At 39.4% G+C, this 11,414-nt stretch overlaps 1 protein-coding gene across 2 annotated transcripts in view; it reads left to right on the top strand.

Annotated features, from left to right (window-relative positions):
- Nucleotides 1-3,045, top strand: part of kiaa0513 (KIAA0513 ortholog) — a 30,341-nt gene extending 27,296 nt beyond the window's left edge. For both annotated transcript variants that reach the window (XM_044192341.1, XM_044192340.1), the window contains one exon: nucleotides 542-3,045. In XM_044192341.1, coding sequence (XP_044048276.1) covers nucleotides 542-591 — 50 coding nt within the window. In that variant the 3' untranslated portion in view covers nucleotides 592-3,045. The remainder of the gene's footprint in view (nucleotides 1-541) is intronic.
- The last annotated feature ends 8,369 nt before the right edge of the window (nucleotides 3,046-11,414 follow it).

Genomic DNA, 11,414 nt, shown 5'->3' with positions numbered 1-11,414 from the left:
AAACACATGCTAGCACAATTCCTGGTAGATTACTTTGTAACGTGAATGCCATATTTCTACTGTTTACAGTTGCCGCCATGATAACTTTCGAGAGTAGTAAAATCCTGTCTGTGAGTACTACAAACCGTTGTGCAGTGTACTCAAACTGGACTCCCTAGATTATATCTTAATTGTCTCAGTACTTTAAACAACACATTTCCACCAATGAAGCCCCCTGTGCTGTTTTAACGCAGGTCTTATTTCGGTCTGAATCCCTACTTTGTAACGCTGCCGAAAGTAGCCTATCACCTGTCTTAGTCTGTTAAGTGACCCTTGTCTTGCACAACAGTCTCCTGAGTTGCCCCATGTTTGTTGACAAGTCTGCCAGTTCCACCTACCTAATTTGTATATTGAGATCCGATTGTAGTGCATCCACATACAAATTACATGTTAATACCAGGTGGAAATGGGGCCTTAGTCATTTTACATTAAAAAAAATAACCCTAATGCTGCTTTACAGCTTTAAAACAAATATCTGTGTGTGTTTTTGACCCCTTTGCAGAACAGTACAAGTTGCTGAGTGACCACATAGAGAAAATGGCGCCAGAGTGAGTGTGAGGACGACAGGCTGCATTTCAAAGTCTCCACATAACAGACTGACACCACACACACATCAGCAATTACTTTTCAACTCAATGTCACAGTGACCGACTCTCCGTTTTCCTGTTGTTGCATTTGTGTGGTGCACTGCTGGAAAACAACATAACCTACTGTACTGAACTGTGCGATAGTTGTAGCAAACCCTGTTTCCTTGGTAACCATATTTATTACATGTTAGTGAAACACATCTAACAGCATCTGGTGAAAACACTGTACTGAGTATCGTCCTGCCTTGTTATATTTTACATAAATGTCTACATACAGTTCAAACCAGACTTGGGTATAATAGTATATGGCAATAATAACTCATAACTTTAATCTTTTATTAAAGGTTATATTCAGGTGGCATCAAGTCAGTTTTCAGTCACAAAGTGAGTTAAATTTATTGCTGAAAACGTCTGTGAAACACTGTAGTATCCTATTTGGCAGTACACAAAAAAATACAGCTTTGACATATGTAACATGTATCGCTGGCATTTAAAATGGCAGAAATATCCCTCCATGCCTTCTCTTAAAGAAATAGTTCGACATTTTGAGAAATACACTTATTTGCTTTCTTGCAGAGTTAGACCAGAAGATTTCTATCACTCTGATGTCTGTATGTGAAGTATGAGAAGTTGCGGATTTTCGGGGTGTTGGTTGCGTGGTAAAACCGCAACTCGTTTCTACACTTCAGTATTTGTACGGATTAAACAAACAAGATATAACATGTTAATTAGTGAGCTTTAGAGGTGCTTGTAGGCGGAAATTTTACCTTTTGGACAGGCTAGCTGTTTTCCTGTGCTTCCAATCTTTATGCTGAGCTAAGCTAACCATCTGCTGGCGTTAGCTTCATATCAAACAGACAATGGTATCAATCTTCTCGTTTAACTCTGGGCAAGAAAGAAAGCAGCAGTCTTCCTTCTGAGGACTAACTCAGATAAATGTTACTACCTAGTTCAACCCCATTTTCGCCACTTTTAGTCTGGCACACATTTACAATCTAGTGGTATTAATTCAATGTTTTTTTTTAACTAGACACTTTATTATACCCTTGGGAACATTAGAGACTCCTTAACCATCCAAAGTGCCTTCCATGAAAGTTAATGTCCTTGTCTTTATCCTCTGATGCTACCCTCGATTGCCTGACCAAACACTAATGCAGAGCCTGCAGAGATCACTCTTTTACTCATTCCCTGCTCGATTAACAACTTCTGCACGCCAATAAAATTCATTGCATTGCTGTCTGTGTTTTCAATGATGGACCTAAGTAGTAGTTTATTTTCCTTTGGTGGAGCTGTAATGCCAACAGCATAAATAAGCACATCACCTGGCTGAAACACTGGCCACACTTTCCTATCCTGCTGTATGTTTATTTATCTGCCATGTGCAAACACCATCAAGCCAATGTAAAATGAGTGACTGAACTGTGAAGTCCCTAATTGTATTACTTCATCCTACCACTGTGGGGTAGCATTGTGTCTTCATTCAAAGCACTTCTCAAAGAGAGATTCCTGAGTCCAAAAAATCATTCTTGGCTGTTCCAAGAATGTATCAATGTGTGCTTTTTGAATAATGAAGTATGGTTATCTACATATGAATGCCAGGATGATGCACCTTCTGACAGGTTGAATCCCATTTCAGATTGCTAATCTGTTTTAATCTATTATGTCGATGAAGTCATATTGTAAATGCTGTACATATTTCTCTGTATGAAGAAGAATTGATCATGTGCTACGGTTTGTGAATTGTGGGTCTTTAATTGTAAATGTATAAACAGTAGATGTAATAGTGCATTGTATTTGCATATAGTGTTGTGCAAAAATCTCCAAAGTAAATGTAAATCGTTCTTTCACAGCCGAGTGACATGTTTTGAGCTACTTGCAGTATGATCATACAAATCATATAGACAACCTAGCAAACCTCCGTCCACTTTACACTGTTTTTAATTGACTGACTTTAATTGTCTCAAGTGTTCCTTTGCATGTGCTCCAAATCCATTTCTAAACTTTTGAAACATATTCCTAGACTCTGTGCGGAATGGCGAAACACCTTTGATTCCCTACCATTGTGTTTTTCCTGATTTGACGATGTTGCAACTTTAACGCTTTGTACACCCTTCTGGCTTGGTTGAAGTATTGACCTGTATAATGTACTTGTTAGCGTAGAACAAGCCATTTGCACTACATTTAGTCTCAATATCTCTACACTCTCATCTTCCTCTGAATAATGTTACGCTGAAGTCTTTTATATTTGTTCTGTATGGCCAGTGCACGCTCTCTCTTTACATCGAGCATATCTGTTGTGAAATGTTGACAGTAGTTTGTCTTTTGTTGTCTGGATTAAAAGACCATTTTTAACCATATTGACTTTGTGTAAATGATCAACTTAAGTGAAATTTATCAATAAAGTAGTACATTAAGCTTTTGTGTGATTGCACTGTTGATTAACTTGTGGTGATGAGAATGTGGTCTCCAAATCCATGTGTCTCCAGTTGCTGATATAGTTTTGGGGGTTCCATGCTAACATTTTAGCATTCGCCATAGCAGCTAACCAGCAAACTACTTACAAGTGTGTTGTTTCAGTAGATGAACAGTCAGTGGATTCATTCAAAACAAAATGAAAGACCGTTAAGTCACTGCCACCATGGTAAAAAGTAATGACATACATATAAATGTGCTGAAACTGAAAACATACAGTCTGCTAACTTTGTTTGGTCTGTGATTAGCCCTGGTTTGTTACTTTTGGAATTTCCAAACACGATCAGAGTATGTGATGTGATGTTGCCTGGGTAGCAACTGAAAGCAAATTATGCATTATGAAATCAAGGGTGAACTACTAAGTCATGCAGAATTTAGCCTGTATGCTATAATGTTAGCTAGCATGGAGCTACTGGGAACACAGTAGCTGATGTCACTTTGTTAGCTCTTTGTTAGATCTGTGTGACGTGCTTGTCCTTAACGTGTAAGCTAGTGTGTAGAGATTAAGACCAATAATATTTTTAGCTGAAGCTGCTAACTTGATTTGTCGCGCATTTGTTGACCCTTTATTTAAAAAATGTTAATTCCCCCCACCCCTAGAATTATATTTCCTTGATGGAAAAGCCTCTGGAAGACCATAAAACTCATAAAATGTAGTACTACTATAATGGTAATTATAAAGCAATGAAACTTTATTGATCTTTGGGAAAGGCAAAACAATATCAATTGAGGCCGAATAAAGAGAATACCCTTTAAAAATACTGCACACCCATGCATTTTTCTTTGTGTGTGTATGTGAGAGCTTGTATATGTCTATGCCAATAAGAGCAGGGTGTTGATTTTAACCGTCTGTAGCAGTACAACGTGCTGGAGTGTTCCAGTGTTTGAGGTTTGGTCCGACTTGCCCACATACCATTTCCAGCTCTGTGTATAAATAAACAGCAGTCAGACTGGGTGCGCTCTGATTGGACACCACGTAATGATCTGTGAAAGGCCAGTCAGCAGAGTCACACCATGAACACCCCCCTCCATCTAATTAATGCCAGACCTCAACACACGACAGTCATGCAACATGCGGGGCACCTCTTGTCACTTTCTCCACATGTGGCTCCTCCATCAGAGGTTTCGAATGGGTAAACAAATCACAATGCACATACTGAAATCTTGAAGTTACTGTCGCAGGTTTGTAAAAGCAGCAGTTGCAGTAGGGTAAAACTAAATTTAAATAAAAAACAAAGTTCAATGCTGTAAACTCCTCTCCAGTAATTCCTCAGTTAGCAGGGACTTTTCAGAGGACAGGAACTGCAACCCAGGATCCAAAACTGGAACTACATTTCTGCAGTCAAAATGCAGGAAAAGTTTGGAAAAAGGTTCCAAAATGCCAGAGAAGTTCCTAGTAGGGGTGGACGATATGGCCCTAAAATAATATCATGATGTTTCAGGGGATTTCTGTGTTGTCAAGTTTAATCGTTATATTATAAATCGTCTCGATCCAAACATCATCAATAACCAATAACATCTAGCATTCCTAAATTTGGCCCTGACTCAATGTTAGGATTATCAAAGTGGTCTAACATCAGGGGGCTTCCCTCAACTCTTTCGTCTTAATGCTAAGGGACATTTGTGCAAGCGTGCCTGCGCGCACACATTGACACACACACACACACAGACAAACGTACACACAGCGTATGTATTTTACAGTAGACACACATTGACACTCTAACAACACTCTGTTCATACAAACATAACTATGGTGCATTCACAGTCACTCTGACAATAACACATTCAGCAAACATTTGGGATTTGTACAAGACCAGCTGTGCAGTATAAATCTGAACTGTTTTGTTTTAGCTTAAGTGCTCAAATTATTAGTGTATGTTTGCATATGTGTGTATGTGAGGACACAAACTCCGTTGCAACACAATTCCTACTTTTGTGTGTGTGTGTGCAGAGAGCGTAGTGGACCTAAGTGAGCCTGTGATGCAACTCCATTTCCTCCTGGATTAAGTGTTAACGTCAGGGTGGTCCCAGTCTTGGGGTGGTAATCCTGCTGCTGTGTACAAGTCCTCCTGCCTATGTTCACACACACACACTCACATATATACATATACACACAAGCCTCGTGAGACTGTGGGTATTTATTTACAGTTCGTAAAAGCAAAGCTGCAGATATGTTGAAAAGTTTTGATGAGAGCAGTATTTCACCGGCCAGCCGCCGGGTTACTAAAGCCAAGAATGACGCCATCATCTGCAGGATTGGAGAGGTTTTGTCTTTAGGATTTCGGTTTTTAGGGAACGTAGCTTTGACTGCAACACACTAATGTTAAACATAAAATAAATATTTGTATCTGTGTGTTACACTACTACTATGTGTTTGTGTATTAAATATGCAGAAATAATCTCATTGTTTGGGTTGAACATCCAACAGGCTGAGAAAAAGAACCACAGTTTTACAGAGTGCAAGTAAACCAGTCAGCAAATATGAATGACAAAGAAGGGTGAGCATACTGTAAATATATATATCATGATTTACTTCTTTTTAATGATGCAATTAAACTAGAGATGCATTATTTTGAGCACTGGTTCTGACTGATATGATTTTTGGATGACTATAAATATATTATAAAAATAAAACATCAACTTGTTGACCTTATAGTTACACTTCAGCATTAGGCTTTAATGCATTATGGTATTTAATACATAATCTGTGCACATCATCCTTATTCGCAGTTGTAATACTGATCAGTTTGAAATTTTAGTGGAGTTTATACTGTTTCCAGATGCTATGATATAAAGACAGTGGGACTGAATGGGCATCCATAGTTTTAATGCATTATATACTCATAATAACCCATTAACAGTAACAGTACATCATCATAACGAGCTTATGTACAGTTGATTATGCACAGCTGGTCAGTGTGCATTAGTGAGCATTTTGAAATATTAATGAAGGTTGTACTATGCACAAATTGATATATGAAAGGTTTATGTAGCATAAACGGATTGCGAGTTACAGGTGAGTAAAAAGTTGCACAGAAGTGTGATGAAAATGTTTGTGAATTATAAAAGTCATAAATCCGTAAGTTATTTGATGAAATGTGAACAACTGATTGATTAATTCTGAAGGGATTTGATAAACGTAACGATGATTCAGTTTCATTGACAGTCACAGGCATCACTTTTATCATCCACAATGGTAAAGAAAAAAAATGTACGTTTAGAATTCAAGCCCATGGGAACAAAAACTCACTGGCTCTCAACCTTTTCGGCTTGTGATCCTTTAAAACCAAGTGATGTCTCCTCCATTATAGGAAGCATATGAATGTGAGCTGTGAACACTTCTGACTGAATTTTTCCTTCTCAGATTGTTTCATTTGTATCATTTTTCAAGCACAAGGAGGTAAAACTCCAGTATTTCACAAGAAAAAAGCAAAAATTAGAGAAAAGTCAAAGAAAATAAACCCAATTTTGTGTAGCAGAGATGTGTTGTCTTCTTTTCTGTCATTTTAATCAATTATGTTGCTCCTGCATGACCCCCTCAGGACAGGAGTCCTTGGCCTCTCCCTCCAGGAGCCTGGTGGGTGGAGTCCACAGGTGAGAGACAGGTGAGATTCAGCTCACCTGTCTGGCCACAAGACTTAATAAACTGGTGGCAGTCAGCCCATCTTCCTCTTTCCCCTGGCTTCCACCTGGTTTAGGTTGTCTTCATTTCCTTTCTCTTTAAGTTATGTATAATAAACACATTTTTAGTTACAGCTCATGTGTGGTCTCCCCTCCTTTGCCCAGCCTTGAGCCGGGTTCGGATTCATCTTGTAAAGAGGTGAATGTAAAACTGATGAAATTGCAAGTGAACTTTTAAGGATGCATAAATTGTCAAGTGACCTAATCAGTTCAAACACCAGAGGATGAAACTTTACTTAGTTACTTATAGACATTTTGTGTGGGTTATTTTTAAAATATATGATTTTTGTCCTGTAAATCATTTAATACATACTGTATATGTAGTTGTGTGTGAGTGACTAAAATACTATAAATAATACACTTTCAAGTGAGTATTTTTATCACATTGTGCTTTCATCGCAACTGTTATTTACTGTTCATCAGAATCAGGCTTATTGCCAAGTAGGTTTTCACATACAGGGAATTTGCTTTGGTATTTTGGTGCGTAACAATAAACAGAGTAAGAGAAAATAACAAAGAGAAAAAACAAGTACTGCAAAGGTCAAGAAATAGAAACAGAAAAGCTGAGGTAATCAGACCCATTGAGGTTGAACTAATTTGTATTCATTCTTCCACCAGAGCAACTCTGACCACCTGGAATCCATGTAGAACTATAACTTACATATACAGATTGGTGACAAGTTAAAGAGAACGGCAACATGATGTGTGTTAGTAAGGTGTTGTTCCACCGCAAGCCTCCAGAAACTTCAGGTCTCTTTGTCACTGGAGGGATGAACGGGGAAAATATACAATATAGTGCAATGCAGTTACAGTTCAGCATCTGTTGTTTTTAAACGTGCTTATAAATACATTTGACTTGACTTGACAATTCAGTGCACAAACTACAGTCTCAGACACAACCGTAGGGTTTCCCTCACACAGTGTCAACACAGTTAAGATTTATTGCAGGTCTGTTGTATTTAATTTCATGCAATTTTACAGGTTCATGTTGGTGTACTGTATACCCACATGCACACGAGTACTGTAGTCTCTCTGTATGTATATGTTTGTGTCCAGGTTGTAAACAGCATCAGTCCTGATCTGGAGGACATTTAAGGCACATAATGATGTACAGAGCTCTGTGCCAGGAAACCTAACTTGATTAGCAGTTAATGTGGCCTGAACCGAGCCCATCAATCTTCATCATGGCCCCGCCCTCCCCCGGTGCTGAGTGTGTATTTGGACAAGTGTAGCCGGTTTATGTAGAGAGTGAAAAAATATAATAAACACTTGGATTAGGAGCCCTTTTGAACCAGCAAGCTTTAAACCGTGTGATTTAGCACTGAGCTGGGACTTGATTCCACATGAAACGCAGGCGATGACACTTTTCAGAGTTGCAGCTATATTTCTCCCTCTGTGACTATAGAGGCTTGTCTGCTCTGTCTACAAATGAGTCATGACGAAGATATTTAAAGTCACTCCAAATGCTCTGAACTAATCCACAGTTATCCCCCAGAGTGCCCCACACACAGACAGTAAAAGTGGCAGAAACATTGTAACAAAGATTTCGGCTTTGTCACAAGCGAAACCACTGATGAAAAAATTCTCCTACTCCAAAAAATCGCGAGGTAAACAGTACAAGTGTTCACAACACAAAGTAATCTACTAGTAATCTAAACGTGCGCTTGCACTTATTTTAGTGGCCACTGCAACACCTTGCCGGATAACGTCATGATTGCGTGCTGTTAAGCAAGTATAATGTTTCCTATGTTCACCATCTTACTTTAGGGTGTTAGCATGCTAACATTGGATAGTTAGCACTAAACACAAAGTGTAGCTCAGGCTGATGTGTGAATGAATGTCATTAGTTTAGCAGGTGTTTGGTCATCAACCAAAGTATTGGACAAATTTAAATTTTGACGGAGCCAGGAGATCACAAAGTGATTTCAATCCATCCTGAGGGGACCATGAGTCTGTGAACCAAATATCATGGCAATCCATCCAATAGTTGTCAAGACATTTCATTCAAAACCACAAATGTTAACCTCATGGTGGCGCTAGAGGAAAAGTCAGGGGATCACCAAAGTGAGTAGGATTTATCCTCTGGGCCTCATGAATGTCTGTGCCACATTTCATGCCAATACATCAGACAGTTGTTGAGGTAGCCTTTTTCAGTCTGGACCAAAGTGGTGGACCGACACACCAACATGCCATCCCTAGAGCCACCCCGCCTCCATGTCCAAGACAAGACTTTTGTAAACTAATGCAGTGATTTTATTTTACACCAGTGTTTCTTTAAGTGTATGCCATAGGCTTGTGTTTGTTCTGACTATAGGTGTATTTACAGTATTTACAATAATCATATGATGATATAAAAACAAATAGAAGGGACGAAGGACATATCAAAGAACTTAATAAAGCAAAACTCAATTAACTAAGCAGAACACAAATCTAGCCTCAAAATTAGCATGTCTGTGCATTGCAAAGAGGTACTCCAATCTTCCGCAGCCCCTCTCCCAAAAACGGAGAGCATACTGACCTAACAAGAGTTAACTCACAAGAGTGAAGAAGAGTGAAAGAAAATGGAGAGAGAGCAGCATGTGGCTGGCAGGGACTGGGCAGCAGATCCTGACCATCCATTCACATGTAGGGCGCTTTCAAACATATAGTTTGTTTGCTCTGGTCCAAATCAGTAAACTTAAAAAAGTTCAAGCCAACCAAAATGCATCATTCAAATCCATATGAGTCATGTGTTTACTCCGCTCATTGCTTAGATGTGTCTGGGCGGGAGTGAGAAAGTAAACACAGAAAGAGGGTCCTGAAGGCGATGGCGTAGCCTACTCTGTTGCTAGCCTAGTCCAGGTCAGACCTCGCCTCATTCTCTGGCAGCCAGCAACTATTTTGCTTCCCAGTATGCAAAGTGCCCCTTTCAGATCGAGGTCGCGTCACATTCCCACCACAAACGAACTGCTTCAAAATTCATTTGTGACCTGAACAAGACCACCTTCTTTAAAGGGTCTCAGTGCAGTCTCTTAACTCTTAACAAGGGGGGGACAGAGTCCAAATCAGCTAGACGAAACAACACAGCTTTGAAACAGCCAAGAAAGAGGGAGGGAACAAACAAGGACATGCACAAAAGCATAACACGCAACACTATCAGAGGTACTGAGTGGAATAAAACACTTTTACAAAACAATCCCAACTCAAGGTCCATTTACTAGCTTTTTCCGGAGCTATGAAACGTGCTACTTGCTCAGTTATCATCGGGATGGAACACAAGGCTGTTATCACTTCATCCATAGCACTTTTAGGACTTCTCATCCGTGTTAAAGGTAAACAATTCTCAACCTTAAAAATGAATTAAATTAATATAAATATACATTTAGACTAGACTTAGACTAGAAAATAGAGTTTACTTGGCAATAAAATGATTCCCCTTATACTGCTTATTTTAGCAAACTGATAGCTGACATTCTTTTAGCACTAGTTGTCAAAGGTTTACTCCATTCTGCATCAGTTTTCCCTGCAGTTCTTTTCCAGCCAGTCTGGAGACTAAATTTAGTTTGAAGAAATAATCCACAGCATTTTCAGATAAATACTTGTCCATTTTGTTGTGACTGATTATTACAACAGTACAGTGATTCAACCTGATGAACATTTTATGCTCTAAACACACACACTGTTTGGTGGGTCTTTTCCTGGGAAGAAATCCTCTGTCAGACAGGAAGTGATGCTTTTCTGTTTCTGGTTTGTTTGGATTTAATAGCAGAAGAACTGGGTTTGAGAAGTGATAGTCACGATGGCTGAAGAGAGAAAGGAGAATGAGGGTGAAAGTTCTTTTTTGACCAAGGAAAAGGAGTGACAAAAAAAATCTGTACCACCTTCTTATGAAAGGTTTATAAGCTGTAACTGATGGCTTTATTAATGGTTAATGTAGTTTTTCTCTATTGTTTTGATTCACTGTTAGAAACAAAAGTGCAGTGAGAATAGGTGGTACAAACGAAAACTGTGTTTTCATTTGCAAAACAGCAAAAGCATGCTCCAAAAGGTGTTGTGTTCTCTGAACTCTTCATACAATGGTTAGAATCACAGACTGGTGGAGACCATGGATGTATGAAGAGAACTGGAAACAGCGTCGGAGGTGGGGCCCCGTTCATTCCTGTGAAAGTTGCTCCGCATAGCTTTGGCATCGTGGGGCCCATAGAGCTAGACTTCCGCCGGCCGAGCCGGTTTAGCCCTCCGTCGTGCAGCTCTTCTAGACTTTCCAAATGTTATTGGAACGAATCATTTCTGAGAGAGGAGGAGTCTCAGATGGAGTAAGCTGAGGTTTAGGAAAGCTCTGATTTCCCCATTAATATTATTAGCATTTGGACCATCAGTAACTGAGTAAGTATGTCACGTTACGACCATAGCAGTTGATATGGAAAAATAATTGCGCTAGGGTAAAACGCCACAAGCACAGAAGACAATAACCCCTTTCGCCGCTGGCAGTCTCAAAATGGCGGACAACTCTTAGACCACACTCTCCTTGCAGACGCTACAAGAAGAACTACAAACATCCAGGGAAGCGGAGCTGGTCGAAATTAAATCTGAAATAGCTGCTTCATACCGAGAGATTAAGACAGCTATAACGTCCCTATGTGAAGAGACTAGGGA

This window comes from Siniperca chuatsi, linkage group LG4 (assembly GCF_020085105.1).
Source record: "Siniperca chuatsi isolate FFG_IHB_CAS linkage group LG4, ASM2008510v1, whole genome shotgun sequence".
Taxonomy (NCBI): domain Eukaryota; kingdom Metazoa; phylum Chordata; class Actinopteri; order Centrarchiformes; family Sinipercidae; genus Siniperca; species Siniperca chuatsi.
Note: the sequence above shows the minus strand (reverse complement) of the source record. Positions and strands in the feature narration are given on the sequence as shown.